Here is a 21,936-nt window from a genome sequence, read left to right on the forward strand (position 1 = left end):
ACGGTGATGGTAAGGCATCCACAGGACTGAGTACAATGGCATCACTGAAAACCATGAAAACATGCGGCAGCTCCACACGGAGAGCTACGCCAGCTTATAGACCACAATGCCTTTCTGTGCAAAGGATACAGCTGTGTGTGCCATGTGTGTGCCATATGTGTGCAGGTGCCTGTCTATAGAGGTCTGGAAGGGCGTGTACAACCACGTCAGTGTTGGGGTGCAGGTAATCGGTGATCTTTATCATTTCCTTTCCAATCATAAGCACTTTCTGCTTTTTGTATTGACTACCAATTACTTTTACAAGCTAGAAGAAAACAAAGCTTTATTTTAAAAGGTAAACTACGAGAAACAGTGTACCTCTTGTTAAAAGGAAAAGGAAGGGGAGAAAACCAGAGAAAACCTTAAAAACAGAAAGCGCACACCTGGTCCGGCTGACTGCAGGGAGGCTCCTTGGGGGCACTCCGGCCTCGCAGGCCGCGGTGGACCCTGCCTCACCCTCCTGGGGCTGTAATGAACCCACATCCCATCAGGTAAAAGGGAAGCTCTGCTCCCACAGGTGGGCAGAGGGGGACAGATGCTTCTGGGCCACAGGACACAGGTCCCTGATGGGCCTGCCCAGGCCAGCCCCCAGGCTCCAGCCTTTCCCAGTGGGCACGGGGGGTGTGCTCCCCGACATTCCAAGGGTTTCAGTGGCCACCTACTCATATAAGGGACACATGGTGAGATGGAGGGGAAGGTGTGTTCAGATTCAAGTGGAAGTCCTTGCAGCCCAGCGTGGCTGAGAGCCACCATCGGATGCCCGCTGGGGCCGCTTCCTTTCCCGGCGCTGCCGCTGGTGAGGACGGGGTGGGAAGGACCCTCCAGGCCCACCCTCCCCTCCGCTACGGGCTCAGCAGCGCCCAGTTCAGCTGACAAGAGCAGCTCTCAGCTCCCACTCACCCGAGGAGGCACTCACAGCAAGCGCTTGAAGACGGGGGTGGAAACACGAGCCCCCCTACTCCCCCCATGGACCCCTAATCTGCTCAGACCTCCAGGAGGAAGACTACGGGTGCTCCTGGGAGGAGGAGCCTCAGCGGTAGTCTGGGGGTGGCCCGGGGCTTGGGGCCGTGCTCACGTGGACCTGCCTGCCCTGACAGCGGGCGGGGCCAGCACCCTGGAGAGGCTGGGGAGGCCCAGGAAGGCAGGAGGCTTGGAGGCACCGGGCACGGGCAACGTGGCTGCCAGGGCACCAAGAGAGCCGGACCCAGCCTCACCGCGTCTCACAAGGGCTCCTGAGCCAGGGCACCAGGCGGGCACCGCGCGGGCACCACGTGGGCTTGCTCGAGACCCGGGGCTGGGGGCCGGCAGGCCAGCTCCACGTGGGCAGAGGGCACCCGCGGCTGCGGAGGCCACCCAGGACGCTCCAGCTACTCCGGACACATTTTTTTTTAGCTCCAATGACTTTTGCTGATTGCAAATGAAAATACTAAAATAAATTTGCATTTTCTAAAAATACACAGATGATGCAAGAGAGAGCAGGAGTGGGCCGGTGGGTGCAGGTGGGGAAAACAGCTTACGGGGAAACACGGGCAGAGGAAGCACAGCTCACCATTTCCAGTTCCCTGTGGGCATCCAAGGCAGTGCGCTCGTGCTCAGACTGTTCTTCCACCCGCTTCAGAATGCTCTAGGCACGGGGAAAGGCTGAGTTAATTTCCATAACGCGTGCCCGCCCCTCTGCCCCGCTCCAATGGCAGCCTACTTGCTGCACTGTCCAAACAGTCTCTGGCTGCTGCAGCACCCACGTGCAAGACCCCACCTGGCGGGTGGAGGGCGCGAGACCCTCCCCGGGCCGTGCGCCGAGCATCCTGACCCAGAGCCCAGCCAGGCAGTAAATGGTGGCCACGGCCCAAAGCTGGCCGCGTCACGTTCTCCGTTCAGTCCTGAGCCAGAGCCTGTGACCTCACCGTGCTATGAAGGTCAAAGCCAAGGAGGCCACTGCGGGCTGGCAGGGAGGGCAGCGTCCGGCAGTGCGGGAGGACCGTCCTCGGGGCCTGCACTTCCCCAGGGGACTTCCTACACCCTCCTCTGGGGCTGCCTTGGAAGTCAAGTCACCAAGACCCCGAGGCTTGTTACTTTTGGTCTTAATGATAGAAATACTTTTTCTTCAATTTCCTTCAAGCAACAAAAAAATTATGCTCCCAATTAATTGCCTCAACCTCCAAATCACAACTTTTGTATTACTCTTCGACAGGTCACATGGTTTCTCTCCAGCAATCTCCACTTCATCCATATTTTTAGCAGGGTAACAAGGTGGGGGGGGGGTGGCTGGCCACTGCCTAGCGTGGGGACAGGAAAGACTCTGGGACGAGTGATGCTAAAGCCGACAGGAAGGAGCCGGCCAGGTGAGGATCTGGAGGAAGGGCCATCTCCGTAGAGGAAACGGTGTGTGCAAAGGTCCTGAGGCAGCACGATGTACGGACAGAAAGGCCAGCAGTGTCCCTGTTGTCTGGCCTTGTCACAAGGTTTGGGTGCATCTGAGCACAACCTGCCTTTTCCTCCGGGTGCTGTGGGCAGGGCTGTATTAGATATCTACAGCAACTGAGTATCGCCAACAACCATCCTCGTCCAGCCGGACATCCCGGATGACTGCTGTTCCCTTTTCTTCTTATAAACGATGCTCAGGCCTCTCTCCTGAGCTCCAGCCCGACTGTGTCACCCGGGTGTCCCTCTGTGTCAAATGTCTGTCCCTCCTCTGCCTGGGGCCCAGCCAGATGACCCCTCGGCCCTGTCTCACTCCGCTCAGCTGCTTACCAACCCCCCCGGCTGGACGGCACAGCTCATGCTCCCTCTTCTCATTGGAATAAAGCTCCCGGCTGACCAGGTCACGCCTGTGGCCTCAGACAGAGGACGAAGGTTGTGTTCTCAGCTTGGCACGTGCACCCTCTTTGTAGATTCATCTTGGACACGCACCCCCAATACCGTATTACCCCAAGTGACTTGCAGTTCTACCTGGACCCCTCCCAGGAGATGCTACTCTTCCCTGTTACCATTTTTGTCAAGTTAAAAAAAACACTTTCCTGGAACTGCTTATTTCACTGGTGTCCTCTGATTTGGGTGGCTGTGCTGGGTGTTTCCACATGGCTTTCTGTCATCCCCGGGGGTGCTGCAAATGGGTTCCTTCTGTCCAGCGCTGGCCAGGCAGTGGTGTCCCTCAGCCCCCCCGACTGCCCCTTTCCAGGAAATCTTGTCTGCTCTAGGCTCCCGGACACTGACTCTCAGTTTCCCTCCTGCCTCCCTGGCTGCTCCTTCTTGGGCATCGTTGTGCCCAGGGCCTGTCCTCTCAAACCCTGCGGTTGTATCCGTCAAATACCACGTGGACTCTGATGCCCCCAGGGTGACAGCCGCAGCCCTCCCCTCTCCCTGTCACTCCGGGCTCGGATGAACGGCCAAAAGTCACCTCAAACCAACACGCTCCAACTAAACCCCGATTCTCCCCCACCCCAGTCATGAAGCTGCACCACCAGCCCACGAGGCTCACGCTCAAAGCCGATCGCTCCCTCTAGAGTCTTCTTTTCCTTCTTCCTTGACAGCAGCAAGTCACATCGATTCAGGTGCTCTCTTGGGGGTCTCCACCCCCACCCAGGCCAGGCCTCCTTCGTCTCTTGAACAGTTTCCGAGCCCCTTCCTAGTTTCCCTCGTGCTCTTCTGCCTTTCCACTCTCCACAGTGAGCTCTTCAATGTCCATCAGGGCACATCACCCCGAGGCCAGGGCACAGGTGTCTTCCCAGCCCCCCGTACCCCACGCTCACTCCCGTGTTCCCCCCGCTCAGTGCTGCCCCTTCTGTCCAGGCACCAGGGGCCCCGGGGCCTCGCCCCAGCAGTTCCCAACGCATGGAACCCACCTCCCTCCACACCGTCCCCTGGCTGGCTCCTTCCCATCGTCCGAGAGTCTTTCCGACCCCAGCCGGCCGCCCCCTTCCATTTTATCCCATTTCCTTGTCATCACAGCCACATCCTGGTAGGGTGTGTCTGTTGGTCTCCCCCCACCAGAAAGTGGCTCTGGGAGCCAGGCCCACGCTCAGCACGCGGGAGGCACTTAGGTACGATCTGTCGGCTGAATGGGCCTTCTAGAAGCTCACAGGCCCTGGAGTAAGCAAAGGAGCTGGGGCAGGCGAGACAGGTGTGTGCAGGGCCGCGTGCAGGCACATACCTGGACCAGTAACTTGAGGCGCGTGATCCTCTGGAAGGGCAGGATGAGGAAGGAGGAGAAGGGCAGCCCCTTGCACTTGGGGTTCAGCTCCAGCTGCCCTATCAGCTCCCGAAAAGCTGCCTTCTCCTGGCTGGGGACACAGACAGGGGGAGTGGGTCTCGGCGCTGGCGGGGGCTTCCTCCTGCGAGCCCACCCTTCCCCGATGGCCCCCGACGGTCCTGGGAGGAGCTGGCCACCCACAGGCCAGGCGAACGGGGCTTTTATGGAAAATAAACTGCTGGTGAACAAGTCAAAGGGCAGTGTGACACGTGAAGCCTGAGCTACGCTGCGTAGCGGCTGGCAGGAGCCCGTGTGTGCCTATGTCCACGCATCCAGTGCACACGTCTGCGACGCCAGGCGGCAGGAAACCAAGCGAGGTAAAGCCATGTGGCGACGGGAATGGGCAGCAGCTAGAGACACCGCGGGGAAGCCTAAGCTGTCCCCGCCAGGCTGTGGAGGCCGGGCTTGGCGGCACCAACAGTACCCAGGGAGCTCTGGTCGGGGAGAAGCCGCGGGCCCCGGAGGGCACACGATCACGGCATGAGGCCCTCCGCCCGTTCCTGGGGTGCACACACGCAGCACTCGCCCGTCATGGCAGCGGCACAGCGAAAGGCCCGCGCGGGGCATGTGCCATGAGCAGATTTGTGTTTCCCTGGGGGCTTGTCTTGTTGATGTTGGACCTCCAAAAGAGCACCCTGATTCCTTCCCATTCCAAACACCTGGAGTAGAAGGCCCAGTCCCCGGCTGCGCCAGCTTTCCAGCTCCCACGGTGACCTCCAGCGCTCGAGGGGAAGCCCCGGGAAGCCTAAGGTTTAGGGTGTTGGTCCTCGGACACTTCTGAGAAATGTGAAGAATTTCAAAGCAACACATCACCTGGAAATCATCTCATCCACTGAGACCCCTGAGCACGTTCACGGAGGGGGTGGATTGGCCAGTGTTCAAGGTGTTGCTGACTAAACACCCAAAGACCCCTCATCCTCGCCCCATCCTTGCCCTGTCTCTAGCTCCAACCCACTTCTCTGGAGTTGTTTTCGGAGTTGTCCTGTTGTCCTCAAGTTCTCTTTCTAAACCCACAGGGCTCTGCCTGGTGGTTCTGGGGTCGACTCTCCCGGACTTAGGTTGGGTCAATGTTTCTCTAATGACACCCAAATGCCATGGAACGTGCCAGGCTTTGATACAATGACCAGCCAGGCCAACTTCCGGGGCCCTCTTGGACACGGAGAACACGGAGGTCAAAGTTAAAGGAGGTCACTGCCGTGACGCGGGGTCAACGTGAGAGAGAGAGTGGCCCCGTGGCCCGGCCAGAGCCCACTCACAGCAGCTGCTTGTAGGCCCTCTCCTGGTACGTCTGGTTGCTGACGTAGGTGATGTACACTGAGAAGTCATTGGCCGCGTAGCGGTGCACGATGTCACACACATCCGAGATGACAATGTTCTCCTCCATCCGGTGCTCCAGCTCCAAGAGAAACCTGCAAGGGGCAGCGGCTGGGGTCAAGGGTCCCCGGGAGGCTGGAGACGAGGAAACACCCCCACAAGGTGCAGCATTTGGGGTCCACAGGGGAGACCGAGGCTGGGGCCTGTTAGATCACATCGGGTGGGTACAGCATTGTGAGAATTAAAAAGGAGAGACCTTATCTTCAGATATGTATGGATGTCCTTACAGATTAAATAAAGAATGACAACTCAGATCCACTACAAATGATCCTGCAGGTGGCAGGAGAGAGGTGGGTGGGGATGGACCAAGACAAAGCACGTGCACTTTTCTATGTTCAGGACTTTCCATGATAAAATATAAATACATAAACCAAAGGATGTGCCCTGCAGTGAGGGTCTGTCTGTGACCCTGGCCCCACGGAGGGTGAAGTGGCTGCGGCCCAGGGGCCTGCACCCCTCCCAGTCACAGACACTTCTCAACGGCCTGAGCACCCCAAAAGGGGCTGCCATGAGAAAAAGACGAGAGACCACGGATGTCCAGGGGGAGGTGTTGGTGTGGTGGGCAGGGGCTGCACGAGGCGGAGGCCACAGAACCCAGGCTGGGAGCTCCACGGAGAGCGAGCCACTCCCAGAGCACTGCAAGGCTGGGGAAGGGCTGCTCCCTGAAAGCAGGGTGCGGGCGGGAGCGTTGGACCACCAGTCCTCAGTAACTTACAGCTGCAAAACTCCACAGGCTACAGTGAAAATGGTAAATGGGATCTTTTACCCTAACAAGATTGGAGTTCATGCCTTCACAAGAACTGATGAACACACGTCTTCTATCTTCCTTCACTGGGGCCGTGCGTGATACAAGCACAATGTCAAGAACCACATCCACAAATGACCGCAAGTGTGATCCGAGGGGAGCAGAGAAAAGGCAGGTCCAAGAGGCCGCCCTGCCCCCGCCCTCCAGGGGCTGGGGACCCGGTAAGCCCCAAGCCAGGGCTTCACGGGGCAGGAGAATGCACTGCTCTATCGTCACCCAGAGCCCCAGCCCAACTCGGTGCTGCTCGGGCCCCACTGATTGGGGTGCATGCGTGAGCTGATGCAAAGGGCTCTGCAAGCGGCAGTCCTGTTCAGGGGGACGCGACTGGCTGCCCTGCTGGGAGGGGGGACGGACAGCCAGACAGGGTGTCTTTCTATATCTGTATCTATTTCTTGGTTTTATTATGAACCTTTCCGAACATACAAAAAGCCGGGAAGCCAATGTAAGGAGATCCGCGCACTCAGTGCTGGCTTCTGCGTTGCCAAGCGAGTGGAAGGGACCCACAGGTCCCAGCAAAGACCAGGGAGTGGGGGTGGGATGGGGGTGCAATGACCTCACCGCTCACTGACAGCCATGACGTCCAGGACGTTGGAGAAGAGGATGTGGGCCTCGGACGGATGCAGGAGCTTCTTCAGCCGCTCGTTCTCCATGAAGTGGGACACGAGCAGGTTCAGGCTTTTGTAATAGGACGCCTCGGAGGTGACCAGCTCAAACATGGCCTGCGGGGGGGACAGAGAGCAGGCAGGGTGAGACGGTGGGGCCGCGCAGAGACTCGCCTTCCAGAAAAGTGCCCGACCTCGGCACCAGGCCAGGCCACACGGGGCAGAGGCGGAGCACGGGCCGGTCTAGGCTGGTAGCGGGAGTGATGACAATCGACGCTTCCTGGAGAACAAACGCATTAACATGAAAGGGCACAGTGGAGACAATTTTCAAAGAACACTGTCATTCCTAGAGGAAGAAATGGAAACCACGTTCATCACGGCCTTGCTACTGCTGAACACCGGCCACTACCTAGATGTGCAAAGTAAGGACCGGGGAAGATGTGTGATGGGTCCACCAACCCCAGGGTCCAGACGGCGCGGACAGGCGAGGCTGGTCCTCATTCACTGGTGTGGAAATCGGCGGGAAGATCAGCAGGGAGACGGACTCCCGCACCTGTGTGTCCCGGCTGTCGGGAAGGTTCAGACCTGATGTCAACTGCAGGGGTGGCCGGGGGGAGCCTGGGAGTGACTTTCTCTTCAGAGGGCTGCGGGCCGAGGGAACGGCCCCCCATGGTTCCCATCGAGCTCTGCTCCGTGCCCAGCAGCCAGCTCGGCAGAGCACTTCAAAACGAGCCCCATATGTGTGAGCTGGGGAGCCTGCCACCTGGCTCTGGGGAGCAGCTGTGAGACAGTCCACCCGAATCACTGCAGGGGGCCCATGGCACCATCTGGGCTGGACAGAGACCACCTGCTCCCCAGGGTCTGCGCCTGACTCAGGGTCAGAGATGAGGCGCGACGGGAGCCCCGGGTTTCCGTCATTGCCCCTCGAGCCATAATGGCTTCAACTAGTTGAGAAGCAGCAGCCACAAAAATGGCATCAGAACGACAGCCCAAGCACGGACCCCACCCAAGGGTGCATGTGACGCTCACCTGACCCCACCTGGCCAAATGCAACGGGCAGCACACAGCTCTTACTTGGGGCTAAGGGAAAGTTTGGTAATGGACGGTGGTGGCGGTAGCACAACACACGAGTGTAATGAACACCACTGAACCGCATACTTGAAAGTGGGAGAAATGGGAAATTTCATGTTGTATACATTACCACAATGAAAATTATAAAATGACAGTAGTAATAACAGAAAATATAATGTGCAATATGTTCCCAGAAGTTTCTGTTACGGATGCTACTATAAAATCCCTTTCCTGTTGCTAAATTTTAAGTTTCTTAAGAACACGTCAAGCCATTATACCCCACGAGTTCAAGCAGCTGTAACTGAAAGAGCTGACACAGGTGAGTTTTGCAGAGTCCAAGGGGAAACCCACCATACCAAAAATGCAAGCACTGCCAGAGCCAGGCGTATCTGTGAGGATACGTATCCCTAGTGGTGGCTGTTGTAAGTGCCTGGGAACACACACACACACACACACACACACACACACACACACACACATGCACACATGCACACGGAGATAGCACTGCAGCTTGGATCCTCCCCGCAGGCTCCCTCAGCCGATGGCACTTCTGTCCGGATCCCCGAGAGGGCAGGGCGGGTCAGGAGGCAGCTGGGCGAGGCAGGGCGGCTCCGCGGCTGCTGAGACGCAGCAGGCCCTGCGTGAATCACTGCTGACGGATGCCAGCCGGGCCTCATTCACCGCCGTGCTCACCCCCTCTTTATCCATTTATAGGGGATTAGTCATCAGTGAGCTGCAGCTTTCCAGGGTGTCTGCCTGCATCCTCCAGTACGGCCGTCTGTCCCTCCTCGATATTATTTTCACTCTAAGTCGTTCACGCGTGTGTGTGGCAGCGCAGCGATGATGCAGGGTTCCGGTCGTTCATTCAACAAATGTTTACGGAGCCCCTGCTCTGTGCTGGGCACGGGGAGAGACCCTGGGATTCAGCGGGGAGCACGGCCAAGCCCCTGCCTCACCAGGCTCACCTTCCCGGGCGGTGAGGAGAGGCCAGGCACGGGCAAAGGACACTGTCGGGAGGCGAGAGACACCCAAGGGAGGCACGGGGCACGGGAGAGTGTGTGTGTGTGTGTGTGTTCAAATGAGGGTGCATGAGTGAAGATGAGGGAATTAGTATGTGAGTGTGAGGTTGTGTATGTGAATGATGTGAATGTGAGTGCATGAGTGTGCATGGATGTGTGTAAATGGGTGTGAGATGTGCACGAATGCATGCGTGAGCAGGTGTGTATCTGTGAATGGGTATGAGTACGTGTTAGTGAATATATGAGTGTGTAGAATGTGTGTATGTATGGGAGCATGAGTGTGAGTGTGAGTGTCGGGGGGTCACTTCCTCCAGAGAACCCCTTTATACAGCTCTCTGCTCTCCCTCCTGCCCCGTGGGCTGGTAGAGGGACCCCAACTCCTTCCCGGCCAGGGGGCCCCTTGTCGCCCTGGCTGCTGGGCTCACACACAGGACCGTGAGCCTCGGGGGATTCTCCTTAGAGGGACCCGAAGTTTACGGCTCAGCTTGGTCTCTGGATGGTGCTCCTGGCTCTTGACCATTCCAGCTGACATCAGCCAACGATCACGTTAGGGTCCTGCCATTTTCCACCACAGCTACTACTGAGCCCACTTCTGCCCCCGACTCTGCCAGGGGTCACACCCAGCCACAATGGACGTCCCTTCGGTGGGGCCAGTCTGCGAGGTGGTGCAGGGGCGAGGGCTGGGCCAGGCCCTGTGCTCCGTCCGCTCTGGCTATGGGACTTGGCCAGCACCCCTGCAGGGGGCGGCCCTGGGAGAAAGGCTCACTCCTGCTGAGCCCAGTTTCCCGTCCACCTGGTGGCTGTCAGGAAGCGAGGTGCACGATGCGTGTCCAGGTGTCACCACCCACCTGCCACCTGGGCCCCCAGTGATGGGATGGCGCTCGGGCCAGAGGGGCCCAGGAGTGTCTCCCCTGGGAGGTGACATCGGGCTGAATCCGAAAGTGCGACCAGCCAGGAAAACCCACTCCCAGGAGCGCAGACACCAGCCCGGGCAGGGAGGGACGTGGGGCCAGGAGGCGGGGCCGGGGTCGCGGTGAGGGAGGCGAGGCTGTGGGCCTTGCGGGGTTGCGTGATTGTGATGGGCCACCACCTCCGATTTACGTGTACCAGATGTTCCTCAGACCGTGCGAGACAGACTGTGCACGGGTGAGAACACAGCCTCGTTTTCAGGGGATCTGAGTCCACTCCACACTCCCCAAAGAATCGAAAACTGGGGCTCAAACAAGCTCACAGTTCACAGATGCGGACTTCACAGCATCCGAGGAAGAAGCCGCCCGAGTGTCCCCCAGCCGGTGAAGGGACCGGCAAATGTGGTCTGTCACACCAGGGAACATCATTCGGCCATCAGAAGGAAGGAAGTTCTGCGACACACGAGAACGCGGCAGGACTTCGAAAACATGAGGCCAAGTGAAGGGAGCCAGACACGAAAGGCCACGTCCTGAGTCCGTCTCCCTCCCCACCCCCCTCAACTGGTGCCTGCAGCCCCCTCCCCAGGGCTAAGCAGGGGGAGCTCCATGGTGACCCCAGATCTGATGCCCAGGGGAGCAGCCGCCACCTCAATGGGACACGGGCCCACGATGCCAGGCGACAGCACACGCTGCTTCCACAAAAGGGCACGGGGAGAAAAGGGCCATCCCCCCAGGCTGCCGCCCCTGCCCCTAGCCCCTCTCTCCAAATCCAGGGGACCCTTGCTAATGCTCTCTCTTGGTCATTACCATCCTGTGTGATCTTACAGGCGACACCAATGACAGGTGGCCCTTAGTCACTTAAGACGCCCTGAGCCCCCACCTCGCCTGTGCCGGGTCATCAGGGATGGACGCACCACACTGTAAGCGACCACTGTGGCCTCGGCTGAAGGCTCACCGTGCGCCCTGCACCTCGCGCCACTCACCTGCCCAGTCCCGGGGGCTCTCCCCGCGCTGCAGTGGCGGGAGCCAGGCTGGGACACTCGGCCGAGGCTGCACGGCCAGTGAGGGGCAAACCCAAGCTGGGACCCGTGGGCTTGACTCGGGCTCTGAGCCTTGGCTGCTCGGCTAGGGGTCGCCTTCCCCACCAAAGCCCATTACCCCATGAGCCCAGGCGTCAGAGGCCCCCCGCCGGGCACCCATCTCCTTGCAGGTCAGCCCGTTCAGCTCTAGGCAGAAGCCTCCCCCCGCCCCAAAGGGATTATAGGCTCTTTCTGGAGTCTTAATAATCCTTTTAGCTTTACATGGGACTTTCAAGTTGGTGAGAGGGAAAACCTCCAAACTGCCCGTCAAGTGTGAGCAAGTCCAGCATCAGCTCGACCGCCCCATGGGGGGTCAGCAAATGCTACCCAGCTCACCGCGTGCGCCCACACCCCTTCTTGCGTGCGCGGATACATCTGTTTTCCAGGACACTGCTGAGTGCATCGGTTGCTCCCCCTCTTCCTCCCTCTCCTGCTGGACTAGCTGTCCTGTGGCCGTCCCCTTTCCTCCTGGCCTCCCACACCGGCCTGGCTGTTGGTGCAGCAGGTGCAGAATTTCAGTTCTTTGAATGTTAGCTGAGCACCGACCCAGTGCTGGGTGCTGGGGAGGCCAAGAGGACCACGACCTGATCCCTGTCCCCCAGGCCGGGGAGCTGGGGTCTGCTCTGCTGCCCCATCTGCTCAGCCCACACGCCCCCCAGCACACACTCGGGGCCTTCCTGCCCGGGACAGCTGGGCTCAGCGCTCGGGACACCGAGGGGTACAGACACACTGTCACCAAGGAGGTGGCCGTAGATGCAGCCGACTACACCGAGGGGCCTTGCCAGGTGGTGGGGAGGCAGGCAGTCAGGGAGGGCTTCTGGAAGGAGCTGAGTGAAAACCCCATGAGCTAGCCGGTAAAAAGGAGAAAATAAAACCCATAGTATGTCTCAGAGTAGTCCCGTGACCCAGCATCAGGACCACAAGGCTTGTCTGTTAAATGCAGATTCCCAGGCCCTAGTCCACTGACTACCTGCTCTTTCATAGGATCCCAGTGTGAGGGTCCCTGGGTACTCCTAGCCCCTCCCGTGCAGACGTCCATCCCTGGCCACCGTCCCTGTTGAGGGCCTTTGCTTTGCCTGGTGGGGGGTGGGAGAGGGCAGGGAGGGCTGGGCTGGAACGCTGAGGGTTTGGGGCACCCCTCCGAGAGTCTGGGCTCTCAGAGTCTGTGGAGATGTAGCCCAGTGACACCTCAGCTCAGGCCCCATCATCCAGGCTTCCTGTCCCCCGTGGGCCGGGAGAGCTGCAGTGGGTGCCTTGGACAGCTGAGGGCCAGGCCTTGTGTTCAAGACGCAGAGCCCACTCTGCACCTCACAGACCCCAAAGACAACCCGAGGGGGTCTGGGCCTTGCCCAGGACGCCCCAGCACTGTCGCTCAGGTGAGCTGCCTGCACAGGGCCGGCCACCCCTCCCTTTCTCTCCTCGAGGAAGGTGTGTCAGTTTGCACCAGAGGAAAGGGACAGGCTGAGACCTTGTGTCAAAGGCCATGGCCCCCCTCTTCCAGGGCCCACCCGCTGCCAGAGGCTCTGATCCCAAGCCGACCAGTCAGCGCGGGCGGGCAGCAGGCACCATTGGCAAATCCATGTCCCTGTTTACTGACCCTCTGCTTTTCCTGAGGAAAGCATAAAGCTTTCCTCAATTCCTGGGGTTAGGACAGTAATTTCTACACTGCAGGCATTAGGGTGGAGAGAAACACTTCAAGAAGAAACTTCTAAAAGCACATCCTTCTTCCACAAATAATGGTGATCGTGTTCAACCCCAGAGCCTGTGCTCCTGCCCACGGTGAGGTTTCAGTCTCATGTGCTAAAGCAAGAAGGCTCAGACTGAGAGATGTGAGTGGCCCGTGGCGCCAGCTGACCACCTGTCCACAGGTGCCACGGAGCATATGAGGGTGCCGTGTGTCTCCTGCATCACATGGGGTGATGCTAACGACCTCCCATAATGCCCTAGGGCTCAGCTGCACATTAAATGAAAGCAATGGGCTGGGGTGCTGGGGGAGGCTCGGTTCACCCCTCAGACCACCAGCAGGCCAAAGCCCACGTGCTGAGGGAAGGATTTAAGTCCACCCAGAGAGGGGGCTGGCCTCTACCCTCAGCTCCTGGAGGATAATCCCTCCTGAGAGACGTGACTTTGTTTTTCCTGGGGGCCTTGGGTAACATGCAGCTGGCAGTCTAACACTGCTTAGGCTGCGCCATAAAGACCAACAACGTGGTGGGGGCTTTGGGACAAGCCATGTCAGCGCAATTGGAGGGGCTGGGGGCTGAGGTCAGCCACGTGTGCAATCACTCAGTCCCCAATAAAAACTCAGCACACCAAGGCTCTAGTGAGCCTCTGGGGTTGGCAATACTCTGTGCATGGAGTCATGCGCAGATTCCAGGCAAGAGGACAAGGGAAGTCCGTGGTTGGCCTTTCCTGGGCTCTGCCTCCGGTATCTCTTCCTTTAGTGGATCCTAATCTGTGGTCCTTCCCTGTAATAAACTCGAACCTTGGGCTTTGCAGCTTTCACTGGATTCTGTGAATCTTTCTTGCCAACTGTCAAATATGAGGGTGGCCTTGGGGACCCCCTAATTTTCAACAGGTGTCAGAAGCAAGGGTAGGCTTGTATGGACTGTGCCCCCTAACTTTGCAATTGTCCAAAATGTCACCCGACACCTTGACAAACTTATAAAAGTCAAAGAATTAGCTGTTATTACGTTTTCTCAAGGTGACCTGGTTAATAAAATAATTTACAAAAAGTTCACATAATAAAATAGGCCGAAATTCAAAAAGACACATGCCTGAAAACTGTTCAGCCTCATTCACAGTCAGAGAAATGCAAATTAAAACCACAATGAGAGACCATGTTTGACCTAGCACCTTGGAGAAGATAAAATCATTTGAGGATGCACGTCATGGGGTTTGGAAATTAAGCACTCTCATATGCAGCTGGAGCATAGAGACAATTTGGCAATATCTTCTCATTTAACCTCTGGCTCAACAATTTCACTTAGCAATTTCCACAGTGTTCCATTATATAGATTTTCAATTATTATCATTATAAATAATGCAGCAATGAACATCTTTGATACATAACATTTCTAAGTCTAAACGTCCATCACCAGGGGACTCCTTAAATTAATGATGGAACACATACAATGGAGCTCCATGAAGCTGCAAAAAAAATTGGGGGTGCTGCATTTGTACTGATATGGACAAATTTTCAAAATATTCTAAGTGAAAAAAAGCAAGTGCAGATCAATGTACATAGTAGTTTACCATTTGTGTAACACACACACATGCACACACACTCACCCTTCATATGTATCTGAGGAGGGAACTGCACATGTATCTGAGGGACAGGGGTGGAAACTAGATGGACTTTCATCTTAAAATACTTTTGCTCTTTTCAAATTTCGTATCAGGTGCATAAATTATTTATCCAAAAGAGTCACTAAAAAAAAGACAAATGCTGTATGGTAGGTGAATATCTCAATAAAACCAAATTTAATTAAAAAAAAAAGATAAATGCTAACTTTGCTTTCTAGATCAAATAGAACAGGAGACAGCTGATTGTCCAGGTGATGGAGACTGACCCCTTAAATCTAGGCGTAAAAATCCGGGCTCCTCTCCCAATTTAGGACTAACTGCCTCAAAGGATGAGGTTTATCTCAAAGAGACAGACATACGATTCAAATAAAGTAACAACCCCGATTTAATTTTTTGATAGAGGTACATTATATTAAAAACCCTAGATATTTTCCTTCTAAAATGGACAGTTTTCTTTTGGAGAAAAAAGTGTAAATACGTTTGAAGTTTAAGTTGTGAGAACAGGTTAAAAACCAACAAAAACACAGCTCTGATTTCAGGGGCCTCGCCTCACGCCTTAAGGAGACGCCCTGCTCAGCTTTCCCACGGCCGCGCCCCGTTCACTAGCGGGACCGAGCGCGGGAGGCCGGCGGGGCACGCAGGGGCCGCGCACCCCCAACGCCGGACGGGGCAGCTGCTCCACGCGCATGGCCGCTCGTGTCCCCGTTTCCTGGGAGAAACTCAGAAAATCAGGGACCACGGCAAACGCGCTATTTCCGTTCCCCTCGGCCTGGAGAGGTTCCTGGCGTCCCCTGGGAACGGAGCCCGCGTTAGCCGGGGGCGTGGCTGCGCCGCGTCCGCGCTGGTGACGTCATGTCCGGTCTCTCCTTTATTTCCCACGACCCCCGAGTCACCCGTGGGAACCGGACCCAGTTTGATGTTTTGTTGGCTGGTAGTGACCGCCCCCACTCCGCCCCTCCAGCCACATTCCCTCCCTGCTTTTTATTCTCCTTCAGGACAATTGTGTCCCCCCACTTTCTGCGTCTTTCAGGAAGAGCCCCCACATCCCCTCCATTTGAACGCCCTGCCCTTTCCACAGTCGTCTGCTGCTCAACTTCGTGATGTGAATACGCCTAATTATTTTCTCAAACAGTAGCTCAAAAGCCATTCTAAAAAGGAGGGCGGGGAACAAAGGGTTTGGGAACAAGTCCCAAAACAGAAACCAAGAGAATCCTACACACCATCGAAGATAGCACTTTCCAATTTCAGCTTCCTAATTTTTATTTAAAAGGAGGAGGAAAACATACTATTTTGTTCTTAAATCTTGTACTTCAACGACAGATTAAGACTTAGGCCTACCAAAAGACCATCATTTTGGGGTGTTTTCCTTGTGTGAACAGTAGTTCACTGTGACCTGCTGCTTTTGTAGCTAAAGAAAAAGAGATGTTCAGACAACAGATTGGGATGGCAGTACCAGTTGCCTGTCCTGCTTTCACAAATAGACTGAAAATATGAGGCAGAAGTCACAGATTTGGAACATAAAATCTGAAGATCCCGGTTTGGTGTCCATTATCAGATATTAACAAAACAGAGCTCTTAAAAAATTAAGCTCCTTAAAATAAATATGAGAAGTCAAATTATAAAAGCTTAGAGACACAGTGAAGTTTGTGTATCAGACTGTATCTGATATAATGTTCTACCCTGATTTTTTAAAACTTAATATTTCTTGAATTTTCACCCATATCATTCTTTGAAAACATGTTTTTAAATGTTTGTATCTTTGTATAGCTGCATGTTATCTTACTAAACAATTCCCCTACCACTGGGCACTTAATTTCCTTTCCCCTATCCCCCTGCAATGAACATCCTAATAAATAAATCTTTGTTTGTACCAGCAACTGGTATTGTTAGTATATTTTTTAGCCATGCTAATAAGTATATAGTGCTTATTTGCATTCTGTGTATCTTTTTTTGAGAGGTATGTATTTAAGTCTTTTAACCGTTTTTAAATTGGGTTATTTTCTTACTGTTGAGTTTTTTTTTTTTTTTTTTTTTTTTTTTGCTAGTGGTTTTCCTTTATTTAATTGTTGTTGCTCCTTGTGGTAGACTAATACTTTCTGAAGAAGCACCTGGACTAACTCCTTTCCTGTCATGAGTTGACTCTATATGAGTTAAGGACTCTGCTAAGCAGACCCTTTTCCTTGGATTAAACCAGCGAAAAGTTTATCCACAAATCTTTGTTCTTTATCAGAAAGTCCTTCTGTGCGTTCTTTTAAGGTTGTCTGTACACATAATATTCTCTTTAAACTAACTGACATGACAGCAGCATCCACTTTGTACGATGGAGTCCAACAGAATTAAATGGCTGAGCAGATGGGATTCCTGATTCAAGGTGAGCAGTTGAGTGAAAGATGAAGTGGTAGTGTCGGAAAGTTGTTCTTAAAAGGCCTTTTAGGACATGCTGGTGAGGATGATGTAGCAGCATGAAAATATTCATTGTTTGTAACTGAAGAAAACACTGGATGTTTTTTGCTCAGTGTGATTTGTTACCTCCTGGCCTGACACTGCAGAAAGTGCTACTCTTGAGTTTTGAGTTCTGTATATATTCTGGATATGTTCCTTGCCAGATAAGTGATTTGCAAATATTTTTTTCCTAATCTGTAGCCTCTCTTTTTGTTCTCTTAACAGTGTCTTTTGTAGAGCAAAAGTTTTTAATTTTGATGAAGTCCAATTTATCTATTTTTCTTTATGGATTGTGCTTTTGGTATCATATCTAAAAACTTTTTGCTTAAACCCAGGTTATAAAGATTTTCTCCTAAGTTTTCTTCTAAACGTTTTACAGTGTTGCATTATACACATAGATCTATTATCCATTTTGAGAGTTAATTTTTATATAAAGTGTGAGGATTAAGTTGAGGTTAACTTTTTGGCATATGGATGTCCAACTGTTCCAACATCAACATTCAATATTTATTGAAGAGGCTATCTTTTCTCCATGTAATTGCCATTACTCTTTGGTCAAAAATCAACTGGTCATATTTGAGTGGCTCTTCTTCTGGACTCTATCCTGTTCCACTGATCTAGGCATCTAGCCTTTTATGAATACCACACTGACTTGATCACTGTATGTTTTTAGTAAGTCTAAAAATCAGATAGTGTGATTCCTCCAATTTTATTCTTGTTTTTCAAAATTGTGTTATTCTAGTTACTTTGCCTTTCTACATACAATTTGGAATTAGCTTACCTATAACTACAAAAAATTCTGGGATTTTGCTTGGAATTGCATTAAATATATAGATCAGTTTGGGGGAGAACTGCCGTCTTTACTATGACGAATCTTCCAGTCCATGAAGTTTGTCTTTTGATTTGTTTAGGTCTTCTTTGATTGCTTTCATCAGTTCTGTTTCAGTTTGCTAATGCTGCCACTGTGCAAAACACCAGAAATTGATTGCTTTTTATAAAGGGGGTTTATTTGGTTACAAAGTTACAGTCTTAAGGCCATAAAGTGTCCAAGGTAAGGCATCAACAATAGGGTACCTTCACTGGAGAAAGGCCATTGGCATCCGGAAAACTGTGTTAGCTGGGAAGGCACGTGGCTGGCGTTTGCTTTCTCCCAGGTTGTGTTTTAAAATGGTGATCTTCAAAATGTCAGTGTCAGCTTTCAACGGCCATCTTCAAAATGTCTGTCTCAGTTGCAGCCAGCGTCTGGGCCTGTGTGGCTCTCTTTTAAAGTACTCCAGTAATTAAATCAAGACCCATCCTGAATGGGTGGGATCCACATCTCCATAGAAATAATCCAATCAAAAGTATCACCTACAGTTGAGTGGGTCACATCTCCATGGAAATACTCAATCCAACCTAATCAATACTAATACATCTACCCCCACAAAGATTGCATTAAAGAACATGGCTTTTTCTGGGGAACATAATGTATCCAAACTAGCACAAGTTCTTTAAGCAGAGCTATCCCGTACATGTTCTGGTAGCTTTATAACTAAGTATTTCACTTTGGGGGGTAGCTATTGTAAATGACATGGTCGTTTAAATTACATTTTGGTTTCTTACTGTTCATTGCTAAATATAGAAATATGATTGGTATTTTTGCGTTGACCTTGTATCCTGAAATTGTGCTAAACTCACAAATTCTAGAATTATTTTTAGGTAGTTCTAGGATGTTTTGGTAGATTCCTTGGCATTTTCTACAAAGATAATCATGCCATCTGTGAATAAGGACAGTATGTCATCTGTAAATAGAGACAGTTTTATTTATTCCTTTCCAGTCTGTATGTATTTTATTTTTCTTGCCTTAGTGCACTGGATAGGATTTCCAGTATGGTGAATAGGAGTGGTGATAGTGGACATCCTTCCCTTGTTCCTGATCTTAATAGGAAAGCATCCAGCCTTTCACCATTCAGTAGGATGTTAGTTGTAGATTATTTGTAGGTGACTTCTATTAGGTCAAGAAATTTCTCTTCTGTTCCAATTCTCCTGAGAGTTTTAATAATGAATTAATCTTGAATGTTGTCTAATGCTTTTTCTGCATCAATTGATATAGTAAGCATGTAGTTTTGTTTTTTTTTTTTTTTTGTTTGTTTGTTTTTTAGACAGTTAAGTGGTGGATTACATTGATTGATTTTCAAATATTGGGCCAACACTGCATTCCCAGGATAAACTCCCTTTAGTCATCATAGTGTACCATTCTTTTTATATTGCTGGATTTGAATTGCTAATATTTTGTTGCAGATTTTTTCATATATATTCAAGAGGAATATTGGTCTGTAGCTTTCTTTTTTTGTACTGTCTTTCTCTGGTTTGGGTTTCAGGTGATGCTCGCCTTATAAAGAGTTTGGAAGTGTTCCCTCTTCTGTTTCCTGGAAAAGACTGTGTAGAATTGGTGTTTTTCTAGTTTAAATGGTTGGTAGAATTCATCAGTGAAACCATCTTGGCCTGGAGATTACATTTTCAAAAGGTCTGAACTATGAAATCAATTTCTTCAATAGTTATAGGAGTATTTGGTATCTATTTCACCTTGGGTGAATTTCGGTAGTTTGTGGTTGAAAAATTGGTCCATTTCATCTAAGTTGTTGAATTTATGTGTGTAGAATTGTTCACAGTATCCCCTTTTGATCTTTTATAACGTCAGTAGTGTCTGTGACGATGGCTCCTCTTTCATTCCTAATATTGGTAATTTGTCTTTTTTCCTTTGTCAGTCTTTCTAGAGATTTATTGAACTTTTTAAAGAACTAGCTTTTGATTTCACTGATTTTCTCTACTGTTTGTTTTCAATTTTGATTCTTGTTCATATTTTCATTATTTCCTTCCGTTTGCTTGACTTGGTTCTGCTCCCCCTACCCCATGTTTTTTAAGATGAAAGCTTAGATGACTGATTTGAGACCTTTCTTCTTTCCTAAGTAAGTACAGTGATATAAAATTCCTTCTAAAAACTGCTTTTGCTGCATCCCAATAATTTTGATATGTTGCAGATTCATTTTCATTCATTTCAAAATCTTTTCTAATGTCTCTAGAGGATTCATCTTTGACCTAGGGATTATTTAAAAGTGTATTGTTTAGTTTCCAAGTGTTTGGAAATTTTCCCATTATCTTTATGTTACTGATTTCTAATTTAATTGCACTACAGTCAGAGAACATACTTTGTATAACTTCAATTCTTTTATATAGGTTAAAGGTTTGCTATGGTCTAACTTGGCAATGTTCCATGTGCACTTGAAAAAAAAAAACACGTGCCTTCTGCTATTGTTGGGTGGCGTGTTCTGTAAATGACAACTAGTTCCAGCTGGTTGATGGTGTTCAATTCTTCTATATCTATGCCGATTTTGTCTCCTAGTTCTATTGATTATTGAGAGAGGAGTGTCGAAGTCTTCAACTGTAATTGTGGACATGCTTTTATTTTTGTATGTGTGTGTGCTCTGATGATCAGATTTGGTTATCAGTATTATGCTACCTTCAAATAATTTAGGTATTTCCCTCTTTTCCATACCCTAGACCAGGGCTTACCAAACTACAGCCTGTGGCCAGCCATTTGTATTTGTAATAAAGTTTCACTGGAGCACAGCCATGCCCCCACACTTACATATCGTCTATAGCTACCATCACATGGCAGAGATGAGTGGTTGTGACAGAGCCTGGAAGGCCTGCAAAGCCTAAAATATTTACTATCTGAGCCTTTAAGAAAAAGTTTACTGAACCCTGCTCTACACCTGCATGCAAAAAATACAATCACAAGTGGCTATTTAAATTTAAATTAGTCTAAATTAAGTAGAATTAAAAATTCAGTCCCTCAGCTGCACTAGCTACATCTCAACTGCTCGACAGCCACCTGTAGCTCGTGACTGCCGTACCGGCAAGTGGAGGCGCAGAACACTGGACAGCACTGCTCTAGAACTCCAGTCTAAGTAACCTCGGACTCTGCCGTGCCTGGACCTTTAGGCATAACTCAGTCATCTGGGTGCAGAACCTCTTCTGTATTGTGGTGTCTTTGGTTACTGGTTGTGGTGGATTGAATTGTATACTCCGGTTTGGACATGTTCTTGGCCTTGCTCTGCATTCTGGTGGGTGTGGACCCATTGTGAGTAAGAGCTCTTCAAGATGTTATTTCAGCGAAGGTGTGGCCCAACTGAATCAGGTTGGGCTTTAATCCGTATGACTGGAGCCCTTTATAAGCAGAGTGAGAGTCAGATGGAGAGAGCAGCCACAGAGAGTAGCCAGAAGGTGAAGTCAGTGGACACTGCCATGTGCACTGCCATGTGACAGAAAAGCCAAGGGCAAAGGATTGCCAGCAGCCAGCCCCAGAATGCCACCGTCTTCTTGGAAGAAAGCATGGCCTCGATGCCTTGTCTTTGGATTTCTCCTAGACTCAAAATCATGAGCCTATAAATTCTCATTGTTTAAGTCAAATCATTCTATGGTGTATGTTTTAGCAGCTTGGAAACTAGAACACTGGTATATTTAGATTTTTAAAAAAATATATTTTTCAGTCAATTTTTGGTACTTTATATTTTCCTAGAAAGTCATTCATTTCATCAAGATTCTTACATGTATCATTTTTTTTGGATCTCTACCCTTTCTGTTGTCACTAGGGGTGTGTTGTGTGTGTGTGTTCCCCTCTGCCAATGTCTCAAGCTGGCATCTTAGTTCATGTAATTTTGTATTTGTTCTTTATTTAATAAAGCACGTGAGACTGTGAATTTTTATCCAAATGCAGCTTTGTCTGCATTCCATATATTTTAAAATCTAACATTCTCATTGTCATCTTCTAAACAGTCTGTAATTATAAAACTTTTATTTTCTTATTTCAAAGGTTAGAAGCATTTTAAATATTTCTGATTTGAGGTCTTTATATTGCTTAATTTTTTTTTCTTGTTTCACTGCACTTTAATAAGAATTTGGCCTGTACAATTTTAAGAAATATTTATTGTGGTTTTCTTTGTGGATATATGATCAGTTTGGGGTGGTGTTTATAGATAGTGGAAAATAAAGTGTAGTTTCTT

General features: G+C 51.0%; 1 protein-coding gene across 3 annotated transcripts in view; it reads right to left on the reverse strand.

Annotated features, from left to right (window-relative positions):
• The window catches only part of NGEF (neuronal guanine nucleotide exchange factor), a 128,101-nt gene that overhangs the window by 7,759 nt on the left and 98,406 nt on the right, over positions 1 to 21,936 (reverse strand). For all 3 annotated transcript variants that reach the window (XM_037849583.1, XM_037849584.1, XM_037849585.1), the window contains 4 exons: positions 7,026 to 7,186; positions 5,545 to 5,697; positions 4,190 to 4,319; positions 1,589 to 1,663 (listed from right to left, as the gene is read on the reverse strand). In XM_037849583.1, coding sequence (XP_037705511.1) covers positions 1,589 to 1,663; positions 4,190 to 4,319; positions 5,545 to 5,697; positions 7,026 to 7,186 — 519 coding nt within the window. The remainder of the gene's footprint in view (positions 1 to 1,588; positions 1,664 to 4,189; positions 4,320 to 5,544; positions 5,698 to 7,025; positions 7,187 to 21,936) is intronic.

Source organism: Choloepus didactylus, chromosome 9 (genome assembly GCF_015220235.1).
Source record: "Choloepus didactylus isolate mChoDid1 chromosome 9, mChoDid1.pri, whole genome shotgun sequence".
Taxonomy (NCBI): Eukaryota; Metazoa; Chordata; class Mammalia; order Pilosa; family Megalonychidae; genus Choloepus; species Choloepus didactylus.